General features: G+C 39.5%; 2 protein-coding genes across 7 annotated transcripts in view; both read left to right on the top strand.

The window, feature by feature from the left end:
* The window catches only part of Rabgap1 (RAB GTPase activating protein 1), a 124,940-nt gene that overhangs the window by 67,667 nt on the left and 36,863 nt on the right, over nt 1-20,410 (top strand). For all 6 annotated transcript variants that reach the window (XM_055600007.1, XM_055600004.1, XM_055600005.1 and 3 more), the window contains exon 13: nt 185-335. In XM_055600007.1, the coding sequence (XP_055455982.1) occupies nt 185-335 (151 nt within the window). The remainder of the gene's footprint in view (nt 1-184; nt 336-20,410) is intronic.
* On the top strand, nt 6,558-8,384 carry Gpr21 (G protein-coupled receptor 21). The gene has a single exon (XM_055600011.1). The coding sequence runs from the start codon at nt 6,558-6,560 to the stop codon at nt 7,605-7,607; it is 1,050 nt and encodes a 349-aa protein (XP_055455986.1). The 3' UTR covers nt 7,608-8,384.

The raw sequence follows: 20,410 nt of genomic DNA, 5'->3' as shown, positions 1-20,410 counted from the left end.
CTCTCTTCCAATTCTTTTTCGATAATGATTTAAAGTGGTTTGCAAGTACCATGTTAATGCTTAATCTTTCATTATTATGACTGTGTTACCTTTTCAATGTCTTTGTAAACCATTTTATTTTCATTAAAGAATCTTTCAGAGCAGCTTCCTTTGCTAAAGTAATGAATTACGGCTTTATTTTTAGGCATCTCAACTTGAGTGTGAGACCGAAGCAGTTGCCATCCTTAGTGAGAAGTGGTGTCCCAGAAGCTCTTCGTGGAGAAGTCTGGCAGTTGCTCGCCGGCTGCCACAACAATGATCACTTAGTAGAAAAGTACCGAATTCTCATCACAAAGGTCAGAGAGTTTATAAGGCTCAGAGTGAATGGTGGAATGTTTTTTAATTTATCTTAAATAAGTATAGCCCAAAGATGTTTTCTCTCTTGGCACAAAGACGAATGTACAAACTTTACTTTCTCAGTTGAGTTTATCTCTGTGGTAAGACATGTCCTTTAATGCACTGTGAATCTCAGTTCTTCCTGTCTGGATTAGCGTTTTAAGCCAGGTCATTTGTGTTTACAAATGTTTCGTTTTGTTGGTGTTGGGTTTTTGTTTTTAATTCTCTTGTGGGTTTTTTGTTTGTTTGCTTTTTGGTTTTTGAGACGGCGTTTCTCTGTATAGCCCTGGCTTTCCTGGAACTTGCTCAAACTTATAGATTAACCTGCTTCTTCTGCCTTGCAAATGCTAGGCTTACGGATGTTCACCACCACACCTGACTGTTTGTTTGTTTGTTTGTTTGTTTGTTTGGCTTTTTAAGTGGTCTTGTATAGAGCTCACAGTGCAGGCAAAACTGGTCTTGAACTTGTGGCAGTGCTACCTAAGGTCCAAAGTGCTGGCCTTATAAGCATGAGCCATAACACCCAACTATAATTCTGTAGCCTTAGTTAATATGCTATAGTTCATTTCTCTAAAGCGAAACCGTCATTTTTATTTACAGTATCACTATCTCTGTCCCTATCTCTCTCTCTCCTTCAGTCTCTCTCCCTCGCTCATCGCTACTCTCTCTGTCTCTCCCTCTCTTGTTCTTTCTCCCTCTTTGCTCAAGTTAAGGCATTCTTCAAAGTTTTACAAACAAAGCAAGAAAAACAATAATTCATATTACAGCATACAAATGTAAAATATTTTCCTACAAAGCTAGGCAGCATCTGTGCCTTTTGTACCCATATTACTGGGTTTGGCTCTAGTTTTCTTAAAACTGTGGAAGTTTATGTACTAGAAAGCAGCTTCTCTAATAGGTGGTAGGTAAATTTGAAACCTGGGTTATGAAGATACAGATTCCCTCACAGCATTTGAAATTATTTAAATTTTTGTTTACATTTTATTTATTTTGTATGAGTATGTGAGTGTGTGTTTGGGTACCCTAGTACCCCAGTACATGTATGGGTGAGGATCAGAGAAAAACTGTTAAGAATCCATTCTCTTTATCTTTACCTGGGGCCCAGGGATCAGACTTAGTCTCTTTAACTACTCTGCCCAAACCTGAGAATTTTTGATATGACAAAAGGTAGAGTCTTTGTAAAGAAAATATGTAAATTTTATTACAAGTGTATATTACATTTTTAAAATAGTAAAATAATCTTCTAGGAAAAGAACATACAGAAAGGACATATGATCTTCAAAAGAAAATGAATTTCATACATGAAGAGTTGTAGGCTTCAGAAGCCAAAGTCAAGGACCTTTTGGCGTGTGCCCGACAAAACACAGTGGGTGTCATAAAGGAGTGGTTTATTTTCCCAGGAGAACCTCAGAGTGTCTTTTTATCAGGTGTACAGCTTCTGAGACAGGCTCCAGAAAAGAGTTTTACTTGTCTTACCCACTTCATGGCTTAGGAGACACTGCAGAACAGTAGGGTGGGAAGGATCTAGGAGCCAGAGGGAAGGGGTGGAGGACTGTCTTCCAGGCACCGTGTGGCCATTACACTCTTGAATTCTCAGCAGCTGAGAACACCTGCCCAAGACTTGCAAGTAATCGTGCCAGTAATAAGTATTCATTCCATCATGTAGGGAGGAGGTCTGGCTGGGTCTTACCCCTCCTTGTAGATATAGCAGTTAAATACCACAGTGTCATAGACACATTTTCTCCAGTGGTGTAGCCATTGGTAAGTGGCCTAGCTCCTGAAAATAAGCCTTTACTTGTGCTGCTGAAAGTAACCCTAACTAAACTTGTTGCAGTTACAAACTCATAGCCAGACCCTATGAGCTCTAAGCCAGTATTTCTCTCTTAATTGCTTGTACAGTGGGAGTGGTGGAGGCCCAGCCACATCTTACAAGTCTAAAAATCGAATGCACCAATGACAGTGTCATCACTGAGCAGATTGTTTCCTTCTGAAATAAAAATATCGCTCTGGAATTTAATAGGCAAGGACTGAAATCACAAGAATGTAGCTCTGGGCACCCAGCAGTGAAAGGCTGTCTGTTTAGCAGGAAACACATGGAATTAGGAGGCCTTAGCACTGGCTCAGAGCTCTCACTCTTCCATTTATAAACTCACATGAGGTTTCTGCACCTTGAACCAGTCACTGGGATGTCAGATGAGGGTGGTTTCTATACTACTGGATTATATGCACAGATTTAACCATCAGTGATAGAAAATATTTTTTTGAAAATTTGCTTCAATATCAGAATAGGTCTCTTTAAATTACTTGTGAAAATAAAATTTTAAAAAATCTGCATACCTTTGTGAAAACATTTCTACTCCATAGAGTGTCTGTCAAATCTGTCTAAGAAGGTTTCCTGAATTCCAACAATGTGAATATATTGGCTTGACCATTTTGAAATTGTTAGTATTTAGAATTTTGTTTTTACCCACAGAAGTTTAATATCATTTAGCCTGATACAGATTGACTATCCCTATCTAAAAGCTTGGGGTCAGAACTGTTTCGGATGTGGGGTTTTCTGTTTGGTTGTGGTGGTGGTGGTTATGGTTTTTGGTTTGTCTTGGTTTGGTTTATGTAGACTATCAGTTAAACCCTTATGATACGAGAACTGAAGTGCTCTGACACCTTAGGTTAGGACAGCAAGTCTTTCAGTGCTTGGCTTTAGGTCCTGGACTTTAAGAACAGGAATGCATACCCTGTATTATGGGTGCACCAGCAGTTACTTTAGCCTTATTTGAAAGCTCTTTTAACCTAAAACCAGAATTTCTATTGTATTTGGCTTGTATTGTTTATTCAGTTTTTGTTTTTTGTTTTTTTTTTTTAAGGATATCTCTGTTCAAGTCCTGAGAAAACTCAGCAGTTAACTATACACAAAGCAAGTAGGGGCTCAGTCTTAGAAAGTGACATATTAATGGTTTTGTGTAACAAGGAAAATATTGAATCATTTTATTATGATTATTTTATAGTATTTTGTTTTTCCAGTGTTGGCTTTATACATACAAGGCAGTGCTAAACTATTTAACTGTTTCCAATCCCAACTGAAGCCATACATTTAGGTTTAAAGCAGTATTACAGGCCATGATAGTGCAGAGACAGGCCAGTTCTATGAGTTTGAGTACAGCCTGCTCTATAAAGTGAGATCCTGCCTCAAGTGAAGCAAATAAATGAAATCAAGAAATAAAAACAGTTTGTAATATGATTGCGTATACCTGATAAAAGGCAGGTTGTCTTCCTTCAAATCCTAGCTCCACTGTTTTCTAGTTGTTGTTGGGTATTTAATAACCCTAGGCATAAAATGTGATGATAATCTTTCTTATATGATTGTTGGTATTAAAAGGGATAGTAAGTGAAAATACTTAGTAAAGTTCTTAGTCATATTAAATGTTAGCAACCGCCTAGTTACTGTTATTTATTATTTATCATTTTAGTTTTAGAATATTATTTTGGGTCTAGTGAAACCTGGCAAAAGATAATTGTGGCTTGGATTGGGGTGATAGCAAAGGAGTTTCTCTTATTTGCTGGGGACACTTTCTATGACCTTCAATGGGTGCCTAAAGCATTAGATAGTTCCAGACCTCTAACTAGTTTATCCATTCCATACTTTTATTTTTAAAGATTTATTTATTATGTATACAATGTTCTGCCTACATGTATGCCTGCACATCAGAAGAGGGCACCAGATCACATTATAGATGGTTGTGAGCCACCATGTGGTTGCTGGGAATCAAAATCAGGACCTTTGGAAGATCATCTAGTGCTCTTAATCTCCAGCCCCCATTCCATACTTTCAATAAAGAATAACTTACAAAGTATGCAAAGGAAGACAGTAAAGATAATAGGTAATAATAAAAATAATAGATAATTAAATAATATAATAATAAAATAACAGTCTGTTGTTATTTGAATGTGGGCTCTCTCAAGCTAGGATTTTCCAGTCAGTGTTTTCAGACTATAACTGAGCTTAGATAATGGACTATAAAACTGCAGATTGGGACTACTGTTCTGTGTAAGAGATGCTCAGAGGTAGACCCCTCAGCATACCGTGTGCTGGTGAATTAGTGTGGAAAGGGACTGGGAGAGGTAGGATCAGGAATCAGCTACCTCAGATAATCTGAGTGACAGTGACTTAAATACAAAAAGCTCTGAGCCAGGAGGCTGACCCTCCTGTGAGGCTGTTCTCTGCTGAAGCCTGTCACATCCTGCTGAGCATGTTTCTCAGGTCGTTACTTTCCTGAAGTAAACAGCGTCCACACTTCACTGAACTGTGATTGCAGGCATCCTTTTGCCCATAGTAATAAAGCATGTATAAAATAAGCAAAAATTAAAAAAAAAAAAAAAGTAAAAATACAACTTGGATCACATAGTGCTCTGTTCAAATATGTAGATCTCCTGGGATTATTATAGATGCCAGCGTTTATTTTCTTTTACTCTGCTGGGGGTGTGGGGCTTTATTTAGGCAAAGTTATCCCATTCCCACAGCACCCAGTTATTGAAAAGCACCATTTATGACAATATCCAAGAAAAATACTGTATGATTTCAATTTGCATTGTTTTAGATAAGTAGAAACAAGACTGAATTGTAACATGTAAAGACTTGTACCTGAATATTGGTGTGCTGCTTCAGGCTTGTCACTCCCATGTCACACCTAATTAGACTGAGGGAGAGGCAAAAGAGAGAGCAACACGGCACCTTTTTTTTTTTTTTTTAATATTGGCCAATATCCAATAAATGATCAAAGAAAATTAAGACTGAATATTGTCGTTCAGCTATAATTTCTTGTGCAGCTGAAATTCCTCAGTTGCCATGTACTGTTAACATGCTTCCTTTCTTTCACACTATTCTTTGTTCTTGGAGAAATGGTATACAAAAATAGGACTTTCCCCCTCACCCCTCTTGTAGTATGCTTCAGCCCAACTCCTAACTCCTCCCTCTTTTCCCATCCCCCGCTCCTCCTTTCTTTTCCTGACTCCCACCTCCCCACCTCCTATGGTTACTGCCCATTTTTCTTGGTGGCAGTCTGAATTCTGCTCATTTACCTAAGAGGAGGATTCCAAACTGACGAGGAAACACTGCACTGCGGGCACACAAGTCAGTGCCCACTGTGCCGTCGGCAAACTCGGAGCTCCTCTCTGGCGATGAATTCTAATGAGTTGCCCAAGATGCTGGAGCGTGTGCGAGCACGTGTTTTCCTTCCCTGCCCTTTTTCTCCCTTTCCCAAGCCCCTTCTCCCTGCTTCTCCTCCTACTCCTTTATCCCCTCCCTCTGTGCCTTAGTTCTGCAGTAGGGCAAGCTGAAGCACATTCCTGCATTGCAAGGCTTTCTGTTAAGGATGGATTGTGGCTTTTGTTTGGATTTCAGCATGCAGAATTACAGGTAACACTCTGAAATTGAGCTAAGCAGAGAAATTATATTAAGGTGTTTGCAGAGGTAAAATAGTACATTGGATTTAATGGAGAAAATTGATCTTAGTTAATTTTTATCAATGGTAATGTAACCAAATGTTTTCAGGATTAACATAAGGAAAGGCTTGCTCTTACAGCAGATTAAATAAAAGAAAATGAGCGTAAATGGATCTGTAATTTCTTTGTTTTTATGTTGGTCTTGGAAACATGGTATAGCTGCTCCTCTGCAGTAAGGGCCCTTTATGGAGGGTGCTGCTGAGGGTGAAGTGGGAGGGGTGGTGGCAGTCAGAGACAGCTAGGTTCTTTGACTAGGATGTGGAATGCAAAATGTAAAATGCTTTCTCCTTTTCTTCTATCAGCTGTTCAGAGGAGACTCATTACAACTCCTGCTGAAGCTTCTAATCTTCCTCCCTCTGCCCCTCCCCAACCCTCACTTGGCCTGAAGACACTATCCCCACTTTGCCTTACTCCCTTTGGTGCTATATGCGTGGTGAACCTGGCAGTATGGCCGCGTCTGGGACTGTCCAGACAACTGCTTTTGGTTCTCCCTATTCCAGGAAGAATTTAAAGGGAAATTACACAGCAGGCAATGTACGACAGCAGCAGCACCAGGAACCTGGTGACTAGGGCTTCCTGGCGTTGTCACACACAGAGCTGACTGCAGTGACAGTGGCTGCTCCTGGGAACTGTGACAGCAGCCAGGTGGCAGCATGAACTGAGAGCCAGTTCCTGAGCACGAGATGAACTCCACCTTGGATGGTAATCAGAGCAGCCATACTTTCTGTCTCCTGGCACTGGGCTACTTGGAAACTGTCAGGTTCTGTCTTTTGGAAGTGCTGATTATTGTCTTTCTAACTGTATTGATTATTTCTGGCAACATCATTGTGATTTTTGTGTTTCACTGTGCACCTCTGTTGAACCATCATACTACAAGTTATTTTATCCAGACAATGGCATATGCTGATCTCTTGGTTGGGGTAAGCTGTCTGGTCCCTTCCTTATCGCTCCTTCACTACCCCCTTCCAATGGAGGAGGCCATGACTTGCCAAGTATTTGGTTTTGTAGTGTCAGTTCTGAAGAGCGTCTCTATGACTTCTCTGGCCTGTATCAGCATTGATAGATATATTGCCATCACTAAGCCTTTAACCTATAATACCCTGGTTACTCCCTGGAGACTACGCCTTTGTATTTTTCTGATTTGGCTATATTCAACCCTGGTTTTCCTGCCCTCCTTCTTCCACTGGGGCAAACCTGGATATCATGGAGATGTATTCCAGTGGTGTGCAGAGTCCTGGCACACCAACCCCTACTTCACATTGTTCATCGTGATGATGCTGTATGCCCCAGCTGCCCTCATTGTCTGCTTCACGTATTTCAACATCTTCCGCATCTGCCAGCAGCATACAAAAGAAATCAGCGAAAGGCAAGCCCGATTCAGCAGCCAGAATGGGGAGACTGGGGAAGCTCAGAGCTGTCCAGATAAGCGCTATGCCATGGTCCTATTCAGAATCACAAGTGTATTTTATGTCCTCTGGTTGCCGTACATCATCTACTTCTTGCTGGAGAGCTCCACAGGCTGCAGCAGCCGCCTTGCATCCTTCCTGACTACCTGGCTTGCTATTAGTAACAGTTTCTGCAACTGTATCATTTACAGTCTCTCCAACAGCGTTTTTCAACGAGGACTAAAGGGCCTCTCGGGGTCTATGTGTACTTCTTGTGCAAGTCACACCACAGCCAAGGACCCTTACACAGTTAGAAGCAAAGGAGCCCCTAATGGATGTCATATCTGAGGGGCTTCATAGACTCAGTCGCTCTGTTTGCAAGGAGAAAGGGTGGCTTTGCTTCTGCTTTTCCCTTCCGTCTTTGTGCTCCCAGGTCACTAGAGGTCTAGGACAGAATTATTTGATTGTGAGCAGCTGCAGACTATCCAGATACCTTCTAAGTTTGCAGAAGTTGTTTTCTAAAGGAGATTTAAAATTAGAAGAATCAGAATCATGAAAAAAAAAAATCACTGGATCCAGTTTTTGAAATGTCATGGAAGTGACTACAGTTCTCAGATTCAAAAGGAATAAAGCTACAGCTGACACATCTCCCAGCTGCTGTGGCTGAACCTGGGTGTGAAAAGTGTCAGCACTTAAAAAAAAATCACCATTTTCTTGTCCCTTTTTGGATATCTTTTAACAGGGAATATTAAAATATACTGATGAACTAACAAGGATTTTCTTTATCTGTGCCAAAATATAACTGTACTGCAAGTTTCAGCTCATTTAGATAGTGAGATGTTTTGTTTTCTCATTTCTTGAGAGGAATCTCCATAGGATAAATAATGTGAACACTGAATATTACTTTTGAGAGTGTTGAAATGAACCATGAAACAACTGTGCAATGAAGTCAAACAGTTGTGAAAACGGCTGCTTTTACTTCGTGCTTCTGTGCATTGTGAACATGTGCAGAGAACATGCTCTGACATTACCGTGCTTTTCCTATGCCCCTGTGTTTGTGAACATTGAGAATATTTACACTGAATTAGATTTTTTATAACAATGTATTTAAATAAATAATAGACAGATAGCTGTCCATTTGTAAAGTGAAAAAATATATATATAAACATAACTTTTAGTGTTTTCTCTTCTTACCCAAAGTCTTCAATAAGAACTGAGTCCTAGGGGGCTAGAGAGATGGCTCAGAGGTTAAGAACACTGGCTGTTCTTCCAAAGGTCCTGAGTTCAATTCCCAGCAACCACATGGTGGCTTGTAACCATCTATAGTGAGATCTGGTGCCCTTTTCCAATGCACAGGCACACACACAGGCAAAATTTTGTATAATAAATAAATAAATAGTTGTTAAAAAAAAAAAAAAAAAAAAGAACTGAGTCCTAGAAGTGTCCGCTGACACACTCAGCCCAGGGCCTTCTAAACAGCATCAGCCAGCATCACAGTCACCAGTTCATTGCAGAAAACATTCTTTGGGGTCCTATTAAGGATTCACCTTTGAAGGGAAGGAAGGATTTAGTTGACCCCAGTCTCCTTCTTGCTATCTTCTTTTTGGAAAAAAAAATCCTTTGTCATTTCATCTTCCTGTTTTACTTTTGTTTTTCTAAAGCACTAGCAAATGTATAGAATTGTATTGCATCTAATTAGAATATTGTGTGATATATAGCATTAACCTTTGTTTTAAAAGTGACTGTCTTGAAAGCAAGAGAGTTGTTTGTCTAAAAGAAAAGAGGGCTGTTGGCAGCTCACATCAGAATCTCCTCTACCTTGTGTCAATTTTCATCTTTTTTTTTTTTTTTAACTTTGTGCTACTTTTCATTAAGTGTCAGGGAAATTAATTGGTCTTTGCCTTTGGCTAGAGGTTGTAGTGTGGAGGCAACAGTGATATTCAGTGAAATGGACAATGGAGGAAGCCAAGGGGATGCTGGCAAAAGTGGATTTCCAAATCCAAGAAGGACACAGATGTTTATAAAACAGGCAGATATGTTTTCTATCCTGATGTTAGAAGACTGTTCCCCTTTGAAAAAGAAGATATCATATCTTTTTCCTTACACACACACACACATACACACACACACACACACACACACACACACACACACACACACACACACCATTCTGGTATTGCATTCTTAGAAACAAGGCAAATAAATTTTACTTTTATATCCATAGCTGAACTTATTTGTTCTATTTTGCTTTTAAAGCCAATGTCTCACTCTGTAGCCCTGGCTGTCCTAGAACTCAATATCAAGACTGGACTGGCCTTGAACTCAGAGATCCACCTGTCTCTGCTGTGATTAAAGATCCACTATGCCCAGCTCCTAGCCAATTCTGATTTTATGTTTTAGACATTTCATTTTAACCTCAAATGTCCTCTGCTTTAAACTTTTTAAGTGACTAAGAATCATATGCTTCAGATTCCAAGTTCAAGAGGCAGGCCAATCTCTGAGTTCAAGGTCAGCTGCTCTACACAGTGAATTCCAGAGCACCCAGAGCTGTATAGTGAGATCCTGTCTCAAAAAACAAAAACAGATTCTGAGTTCTCCCCCAAGTCTTGTTTGTTCTTTATATGTAGTATTAACAAGTTTGACTCTGCTGTTTTGGAATTTAGAACTCATGCTGAAAATGGATGGTTAGAAATAGCTTTGTTGGGTTTCTGTTTCAAGAAGAAAACGCTTTCTCCTGGATTCTGAAAAAGTTAGTAATGTACATTTCTCCTTGCATTGCACAGCTTAAAGATTAGCTCTATAGATGCTGTTTGGATGTGTTTCCCTTCGTTGAAGTATACTCTTGTAGCCCAGGCTGGCCTCCCCTAGTTCCTTCTTCCTCCTTCCAAGTGCTAGAATTACAGCTGTGCCACCATACCACCTTCTTTTTCACACGTGCTAGGAAGTTTAATCTTTTCATATCAGCATTGTGCTTATGAATTTTTAGTTCAGCAAACATGGGAATCTTAGAGACAGCCTTTATAAAAATGCATTAAAGCAGTAGTAAGAGAACAGACTTTACTCTTAAAAGTTGTTAAGCCTTTTTTTTTTCCTCTGGGTTTTTTATAACAGTGGGAAAGAAAATTGTTCTGGTAATGCCTAACCAAGCTGATATGTTAATAAATTCAAACACAGCTTTTAAAATAAGATCTTTGTTAAGCAATAGCTTGGTTTTGCTAGTACTAAGTTTTGGTTTTATTTAAGGCAATTTTTCAAAGTAAAATCTATATTGCTGTTTGAGGCACAGACTGAAGACACTGAGTAGTTGCAGTAATTGTAAAGGAAAATGGGTAGACCCTTTCCCTTTATTACCCTTGGTAATAGCAGATATCTTCACAGTTTATCTTGTCTTCATTGTGCTGTGTAAACTTTTAAGGCTTACGGTATCAATTCTGTTGCTCTTTGATTTATTGCATGCACTGCCCTTTCATTTTTAATGTGCTGGGTAAGAAGAGATGAGGGGCTTAGTTACAGACTTCAGGGGCGGGAGAATTCTCTGCATGATAGACTTGAGAAGTTGGTGTTTAATCTTTTTATTCTGGCACATTTAATGCAACATTTGATGACATTTTGTTTAAATACCAATCTGACTAGTTCAGAGTGAGGAAAAAAATTATGTATTTTTAGACTCAGATACCTCAGATGGCTCATTTTAACTCTGGTTGTCCCTAGTATCAGAATGCATATATGCTTTTAGAGATGGTATGAAGTTACTTCGTGTAAAGTTTAAAGTAAGGTAAACTAGTGGCTTAACTTGTAAGTGAAGTGTGCTTTTATGCAGTGATTTCTGTGACATGTTTGTGCCTCTTAGAAGTGAGGAAGTTGTCGCATGTGAGCCAGTGCCTGCCTCAAAGAGAGCACTGAACAGGCCAAGAGGGTACTAAGACTGTTCACAGGCCTGCTGCTTCTTACTTAAAATCCTATTTTGGACAGATTTTCTTGTAGCAATATTGCTGGATGAGTTCTTTTTGAGCCTTTTATAAAGTGGCTTTTTCTTTGTACTTAAATAGTTTATTTAATATTTTTAGATTTGGAGAAGCTTGAACTTCCATGCTGTGAATGAACTGTCCATCCCCTTGAGTGTGAAATGGCAGACTTACGTGCTCAGATGGTGAAATGATTTGAGGATGATTTCCTCGGCTTTTCAAAGGTTCATTTGAAAAATGTACACAGTTACTTTGTAGGAAATGTCTTAATTTCATTGACCATGTGCTTCTGTATTTAAAAGATTTTTGAAGTAGTTATTGGCAAACTAGAGTTTTGTTATATGATCAGTTTGAGAGACATGTAAAGATGGGAGAATTGTAGCATTGTGAGATTTTCAAGCCCGTAAGTCATGGTGTATTGTGGTTTTGCATAATTTTCCTGTTTCAGGTTGAAGAAAACCAAATGTAAATATATTAAACTGCACATATTGTTAATACATATTGTTGTTTTTATAGATTCTAGAAATGAAGTAGCTATATCATAAGATTTCAAATGAGTCGCTGGCCTTTCTTTAAAATTTGGGTGGTAAAAGAATATCTAACACAATAACGGTGAACTTAACTGAGAATGTGAAATCCTGATTAGCTAGTTAGTAAAGTAGGGAGAGAAAAGATACTAGAGGTCCTTTCATGTTTTGTGGGGTTCAGTAGAACTGAATCAGATAACAGATGTAGACATATCTTGAAAACCATGAAGTGTTTAATGAATAAAAATGATCACTCTTGTTTTGTATCTGTCATTGCTTCACATGTAAGCTATGTGTTAATGGTGTGCTTCCATACATTTCAATCATGGATGTAAAAGTAACTTTTTTTTTTTTTTTTTTTGCCAGATTTAATTGTCATCTTGGAGGCTTACTGCCTCTGTTTGTTAACCTAGGGCCTAGTCCTGGAAGCTTCTAGCCTCCATATAAATCTAATGTAGGCCTAGAATGTTTTCAGCCTCTGAGACTTACTGCTGAATAAGCTCACCTTTTTACGTCTTTCTGAACTCTGGCTGGTTGGTTTAACTCAGCTGTTCTGGCTCAAACTCCCCTCCAAGCTAATTGATTCAAACTGGCTTCTCTCTGTTTCTGATTGAATTGCTCTGCTTGGCCTCAAACTAACTCTAGCAATCTGTTCTAATCTTCTGGCACCTTCTAATTCTCTGGCTCATTCTGTCTTCACCTGTGTATAGTTTGTTCTCTCTTCAAACTGTCTCTACAAAACTCTCAGTAAAACTGCCTCTGAATTCCATTGAACTGAAATGCTACAAACTCAACTCCATTGCACTGCCCCTCAACTTCTACTCAACCTAACTGACTGAACAGCACAGACTAGAACTCAGAGATCTGCATGCCTTTGTCTCCTGAGTGCTGGGAGTAAGGGCATGTACCACAGCGCCTGAACTTAAGCTTTTCTTTACCTGAAACTTGTTCTATACTTGGCTGGTCTTAAACTCAGAGATCTGCTTGGCTCTGTCTCCAAAGGCGTGTCTGTATTCCTGCCAGATCACACAGACCTAGAAAGTCTTTGGATGTGATCTCTTGCCAGAGCAGCCAGTGTTCTGAGTTAAAATTCTTCTACACGTGGAGCGGGGCTCAATGCTAGGTCACTCACTGCTCTGTGCTATTTAGCAGTCCCAGACCTGAGACGATGTGACTACTTGTTTACTTCGTTTTATTGTCTGAAAACTTAGTGAGGATAAGGGGCAGTACCCCGACTAGCTGCATCCCAAGTCTAAAGCACAACTGTTGTAGAGCGGAAGTAGTAAACAACAGAATGATTAAATGACTTTTATTAGTCACTTGCCTTTCTCCCTTTTGTCCTTCTGTGACTGACAGTAGGACTGTTTTAAATGCAATCACAAGCCCTCTAAACAACGTTCCATATGATCTGGGCTACTCTAGGCTCCTTAGAAATGATATTACTATTTGTTCTCTTTTTCTTTTTTAATGAGAGGGCTGCCCTATGCCTGCCATTGTTACCAAACTGCAGTTTCCCACAGCGTAGATGAGATGCACATAGACTGAGCACACCTTGGCTCTAGATCCAAACAAGAGAAGCTGTGTCTCTATGTTAGTTTTCTAGCTCTGTCTTTTCCTGGCATTGATGGTTGTGTATCGGAAGGGGGCATTCCCAATTAAGTGTCATCTCTGTTTTATAGAACATTCTAGCTTGAGATGTTTCATATGGAAAGTTCTGTAATCAGGTTTTCAATGAGCCGCATAGAGGGTAAACTTGAGGGAAGAATTTACAAAGATATCCTTCCGAGACACACACTAGGTCTTTTATTTGTGGTAACTTCACATAGTAGCAGTCTTTTTCTGGGAGTATATCATTATCCACAGGTGGTTGCTTGGTGGGGTTGGAAGCTCGTAACACCATTATGAGATGTGAGGGATCAACTGTGGTTTCAAAAGCCTTGCCATTCAGACACAGGAAGAATTGAAATCATCTTTGCGGCCAGTGCTGACCTGCCTATGTTTTATTGAGCACCTATTGCTTTCCTCTAAGTCCTCTTGTCGCTTGTCTTTTTATCAGATCCTTTGCGAGTATTACTGGTCCTAGAAACTAGTCTTTTAAGGTGATTTTTATGTCACTGATTTACATTTTATCATATTACAGCTTTCTGTTTTGTGAGGATCCAGAGAGCAGCAGGTTTCATTTAGTTTGTTTTTGGGGCAGCTTGTTTTAGTCTTGACATAGTGCCTACTTGGAAAACAAGGCATATGGGATCTCTTGGGTAATTTATAGTATTATTTAGGCACTGGTGTCAAAATTGCAGACAGATATGACGTCAGGTCATGTGTAACAAAGAAAAGAGAGGCAGTAAAGTATTAGAAATATTTGTTCTTATTCTGACATTTCAATGGGAACTGAGCCTAACTGCCCCCATGTGTTGGGATAAGAACTCAGACATCTGCTTCTGGTTTCTTGCCCTCTGCTAGTACTCTGTGTCACTTTTGCAAAGAGTTGGAATTTAGTTTGAATGGGCCATCACCTGGACATGTAAGTGTCTAAATCTAGGTAAGGAGTATAAGCAGCAATGTACATGTAAGTCTCAGGCCATTAGGTTTTAGGATCTGCCCATCTGCCCAACACGTCAAGGTTGTATGAGTGATTATTTTTAACCTTACTTAGAACAACTTAAACAGAAACTTAAACGCACATAGCTTCTAAGTAGAGGATCTCGATCATAACCCAGGCCTTTCTGACAGCATTGCCCAGGTGGCTACCTCATTTACTTCCCAGAGGAGCCTTTCAGCTATTTATTTTTTAATTTCCTTCTTTTATTGGTCAGGAATGTTTAGGCTTAGGCAGGTTAGGAACTTTTAGAGTGTGTGAGAGCGCTTTGCCCAGTAAGCCATCTTTCTTGTCCTCTATATACTTTTTGAGAATAGATTGCCCTGTGTTACCTGGACTGCCCTTGAATTCCTGCCTCAGTCTCCTGAGCAACTAGGATTGTAGGCATGCACCCTGTGCCTGGCTGCTTCTCTTTTAAGATTTCAACAACCACAGAAGCTTCTTAGAAAGCAGTCAGAGCCCTAAACAAGCAAAGATGTGGGTTTCCTAAGGAACTGCCAAAACTGAACTCCCATCTATTTGTATTCATTATTGGAGAACAAGATGCTATTTAAAAAAAAAAAAAAAGCTGAAGCAGAACAAGAAAGGGATCTGAAATTCAAGTGTAAAAGACATTTTTAAACATCAGACAAGCTAGAAAATAAAGCTTAAGCAGGGGCAGATAGTAAAATAAAAGACAGAGATAGGGGGATGGTAGGTGAAGAGGAAAACAGGCTCAGTTAAGGATAACTGGACAACAAGGAGTTGGGCCCAGTGCAGATGTAAGAGAAGATATGGCGCCTTCTCTTTAGAACGTTTCAGAACACCAGGGATGAAGAAAAGTCCTGAAAGCTTGCTATGAGGAAGAAGTCCATAATTTTATGTCATGGTATATTTGAATATATTCACCAGCTTTATATACTTTCTTAGAGAGCTGCTGAACAATATATTTCCTCAGAATGAGAAAGGAGAAATAAGCAAGATCCAGGAAACTGTGTCTCCAGGGGAGTAGAATTCCCACAGAAGGAGAAAACCTGGGGTAAGAGTCCTATTAAGGTGAATTAGACAATTGGTTAAAAATAAGTAGGGAAAAGCCATATCAGTAGGAGGTCTGTTTTTGTTGTTTTAAACAACAAAATTGCCTTTCAAGTGGGAAAGGCTTTATTGTATTTTATTGTTGTTTGACTTTTATGTAAATTTGGTGTTTGGGTTACATGTATGTCTGTGTGAGGGTGTTGGATCCTGTGGAACTGGAATTACAGACAGTTTTGAGCTTCCATATAGATGCTGGGAATTGAACACGGGTCTTCTCAAAGAGCAGCCATTGCTCACTGAGCCATCTCTCCAGCCCCAGGAGGTCTATTCTTAAGGAGTGGGTGTTGGAGTTGGTTTGTCTGGTGTTGGGGATACAAGGGAGCCTCAGACATGCTAAAGAGAGCTATATATTGTCACTAATCTGTACATTATCACTGAGCTATATACATCATCACAAAACTATACATTATCACAGTTATACACACCTGGAACTATGACCCTTTCAGACTTTTAAAGAAATTATACACTGATATATGCATAGTATAGTTAGATACAAAGAAAACCAGGGGAAAGAAAAATAGAACAGTTGATGAGAAGAAAAAATAGAAAGTCAAAGAAAAAATGAATCATATATGTACTCTGACTCATTATAAATTATATTGACTTAGCCAAAAAATGGTAGCAAAAGTGTTGAAAATTAAGGGGAAAGAATTGTGAGTAGACAGAGCTGCAGGACCTTCTCCCATACCATAGAAATGTAAAGGTAAGGTCAATAACAGAATAGTGGAGGAAAAAAGCAGCTAAACATTCCATTCAGAATTAAGATAAACAGCCAGCTGTGAAAGTGTTGGTTCTTAAGGAGCAGGATCTAACTCAAGCCCTCCCTTTAAAAAAGAAAATGTTTGTTTGTTTTTTATTGAGTGTGTGTAGTTGTACTTTTCAAAAACTCTTTTATTTATGTTTCTTTTATCTTTTTCACCCTACTCCACCCCAATCCCTTCCAACACCCCAACACCAAATAGGAGAGAGAAAGAGTTAGTGGGAGAGGGGGCACAGTTCTCTTAGCTGCTTCCTGCTGGTCAGGGTCATCGGGTTCCTTAGAGCCAGTCCAATCCTCATTTCAGGAGACCTCCAGCTTTTTGTCTCACAACAGCAACCAGGAGCAGCAAGGGGGAAGCAGCAGCATTGTTCTTTCTCCCAGCTCCACACTCTCTAGGCTCTGGCATTTATTCTCTCTCCAGAGTCCTCAGATTTAAACTATCTGCAGTTGGCAAAGAGCTTCTCTCTGAGCCCGCATGAAGCAAATAGTCTGCTGCTGTGGAGCATCTGAATCAGCCCCATATCCCACACTTGGAGCCAAAACAAAAATATGTTTATATCCACAACATGTTTGTGTGCACGTGTGCATGCACATATGTTTGTATATGTGCACACACACAGATGCCATAGCACAAGTATAGAGGTCAGAGGAGAACTTGGAATAATTGGTTCTTCTTTCCACCATTTGTGCCCCAGGGATCCATTTCAGGTTGTCTGGGTTGGCAACAAGCATGTTTACCAGAGCAAGGAGATAGCATGGAGTTATAACAGTCCATGAAATAATATAGCTGCTTCACAGCTGCATAGCTCTTGTGGCACTCCGAAATCTATGACATTGTTTCCAAAAGAAAAGAACTTTTTAAATAAAATTGAATGTTAAAAAGAAACATTTTAGTACTTGTAATTTAATGGATTAGGTTATATAAAAATATAACTTGAGTGTAATACTTAGACTCAAGTTTTATATTATGTACTATGCACTGTATATTAATTGTGTTTTTATTTATTTTGTGTGTGTGTGTAGGGTGTGGCAGGAATGTAGAGGTCAGAGAACACTCTGGAGGAGTCAGTTTTCCTTTTATACTATGTGGGACCCAAGAATTGAACCGGTATCAGGCTTGGTAGCAAGTTTTTGCTGAGCCATCTCACAGAACCCAAGCTTTTTAGTTATTTTGTTGGTGTTGATGGTCGGTTGATTGAGACGGGGTCTCACTTTATAACTCTTTATCTCCTAGCTTACCTGAAACTCACTGCATAGACCATGAAAACCTGGAACTCGTAAAGGTCCACCTGCCTCTGACTTCTGAGTACTGGAGTTAAAGGTCTGCATCACCATACCAGGCCAAGGATGTTATTCTTTTATTTTTTATGTACATTGGTGTTTTGTCTGCATATATAAGGGAGCCCGGTCCCCTGAAACAAGAGTTATAGGTAGTTTTGAGCTGCCATGTGGGTGCTGGAATTGAACCGGGGTCCTTTAGAATAGCAGACAGTGCTCTTAACCACTGAGCCATCTCTCCAGTCCCAAGGATGTTATTCTTAACATGTGGCACTCTGTAAAAGTTTTAAGCACACACATCAAACAGTGTTAGCTAAGCTGTTAACTTTACTAGGAGAGTACCTATTTGATGTGCAGTTTAATTGGTGATAGAAATAAAATTGAAATAAAAGTTTAGAGGTACCAGAAACATTTGTGTAGAATATGACTTTGCACATAAAATTTAGTGCCTTCTAATTTAACTCGTAACTTGCCACCCAAATGCTCACCACCACTTTTTTATTTAGAGTGGTTCTCTGCCTGTTCACTTTTATTAGTAACAAAGTTTTTAGCATGTCTGCTCTGAGGGCTCCCCAGATGTATTGCTATGCAGGAAAATCAACATAGCCAAGCAGGAAAAGGTTGGCCATGCTGTTATCATTTATGTCTTGTCTATACATGATTTGGGGAAGTTTGGCCAAACATTGGCCAGTTTTCCTGTGGGAAACTTGAGCCCTAAAAGGAAGTGGACATAGCTAAAGGGCTACATGTCACATGGGACTTAGATTTATTTTTAGAAAGGCATTATAATGCCATATTTGGTTTGAAACAATATGACAGTGCTCCATTTTATTAAATATAGAGCTGTCTTTTCTGAACTCGGCCACTTTCCTATTACATTGCCTACCGTAGGTAAAACCATAGTGTCAGAATAATCCTTATGCCCGTCCAGTTGCAGTTTTAACTGTTCGTAAGGGTTAGAAGTACTGGCTTGCTGAGTTTAGTTTTTATAGTTAAGACTCTGGTCACATAACATGCTTGTGTTTTGATTTCCATGTTTGGGGTGAGTTGTTTGTTTTATTGGATGTTGGGGATGGGAGTGAAGAGGCATTTGAAGTTACTCTAACTATTGTGTCACCAAATGAGACAGTGATAATACAAAACCTGAAAGACTGGTTTAAAACAAAATAAATCTAACCAACACAAAGTTCTTTCTGAGCTCTGCAATGTTTTAGTATGATTCATGGTCTAAAAGGAAAAAAATCTTATTTATCATTTATATTTTAAGTGTCAGTGTTTCTAATTTCTCTTCTTTATAAATTAAATTAATTTGATTATAGTAAAGTATGATATTGGAGCATACAATAAATTTCTGAATTGCTTACTGTCTGAGTACTGACCTGCCTCTCCCCAGACCAGGCATAAGTACTGAACGGGAAAACATGCCAAATACATAAATACACATTTTGACTTCTCTGCCAAGATTGTTAATATGCCAACAACATCAGCCTCAAATCTGGTGGGAAGGGTTACCACTGATATGGAAGGTGTTATGCCCCCCACTTTCTTCCACATAGTGTTCTTTACTTGTTATAAACCCAAGCAAAGAGGCTAGTGTGGGGGATCAGACACCAAGGGGCGGGGTTGGTTGCAACAGAGTCCACGTAGAGTCCCAGGAGTCAGACTCCAGAGACCAGAAGCAAAGGTGCAGATCTAACTTTATTGTCCAGTGTGACAGCCTGTAAATGACTAAAAGGCCAACCAGACCATCCCATGCTAGCCTCAAGCACCAGTAACAGTCAATGTGGGAGATGTGGGGGACAAGGTTACCTTAGACTTTGTAAAAAAGGAGAATGCAGTCACTGCCCTAGCCTTGGATCCATTTTGGGACTTCACTGTGTGCTTGAGTCCCTAGTGTGCTTGAGTCCACTGTGTGCACTGGATCAGGACCTTTCGAGGAGTAGTAGGAGTTGCTGATGTTTCATTCACCATTCCTGTGGGCCTCCAAAGGGCTTACCTGAACATTCCCCACAGGCTAGGCTTATAATCAGATGTTGGCTGTACATACCACAGGGTCTAGCTTAGTTAAGAGGTCTGCCCAGGGTTGTGAAAACTAAATGAGGACAAGTGATGCATATACAGAAACAGAACTGCATAGTGCAGAGTTTTTAAGTCTTGTCCGTTGTACTGTTGTCTAAGTAACTCCAGAAGCCAACCAGTTTTAGTGCCTCTAGTTACCTATATGTTCTGTGTTCATGGAAATGTATTTCCATGCTGCTCTGTGTTTTATGTAATGGAACTTTGGAAGGGAAACTTTGAAAGTTTAACTACTGAGTGCCTTTGTATGTATAGAACAACTTCCTGTCTCTCTTTGGTTCAAAGTTTAAATTCTGCTGTTAACTTTAAATTGGTGGCAGTTTTATTGTCATTATGGGTTCCTCCCAGCCCCCTCTGAGAGCAGTTCTCAATATATGTGAAAAGCAGTCTACCAACAGATTTGATTTCTGCTAAAATCCAACAAGCTTGATTTCTACCAAAATCCCTAATCTTGCATTGGCATGGAAGATAGTACCTTAGGACAGAAATCCCATGGTTTCTAGTTGAAAGGCATGTAGGGATTGCATAGCAGTAGTGCCGGACATGAAGGAACCACTAAAACAGTAAGCATGTGCTTACAGCTGCATAACCTGTGTGCTGAGTTCTTGAAAGCTCAAGTCAACCATGGAGGTGTGTGTTTTGTTTTTTTAGTTTTTTATTGTTATTAAATAAGCCCATTATCTGCATTTATTTTTAGGATTCTTGTTTTGACAACAAAAAGGGTTATAGATACTGGTTCACTTTCCATGGAATGGAAAACGCTTACAATTCTTAGAAGAAAGTTTTGACAAGGACACTCAGTAGTGTGGTAGTTAGTGTCCCCCCCACCATAAAAGCTCATTATTTTATAATTTTTAAAAAGTGATTTGGTA

This window comes from Psammomys obesus, unplaced genomic scaffold (assembly GCF_907164565.1).
Source record: "Psammomys obesus unplaced genomic scaffold, mPsaObe1.curated_primary_1811, whole genome shotgun sequence".
NCBI classification, from domain to species: domain Eukaryota; kingdom Metazoa; phylum Chordata; class Mammalia; order Rodentia; family Muridae; genus Psammomys; species Psammomys obesus.
Note: the sequence above shows the minus strand (reverse complement) of the source record. Positions and strands in the feature narration are given on the sequence as shown.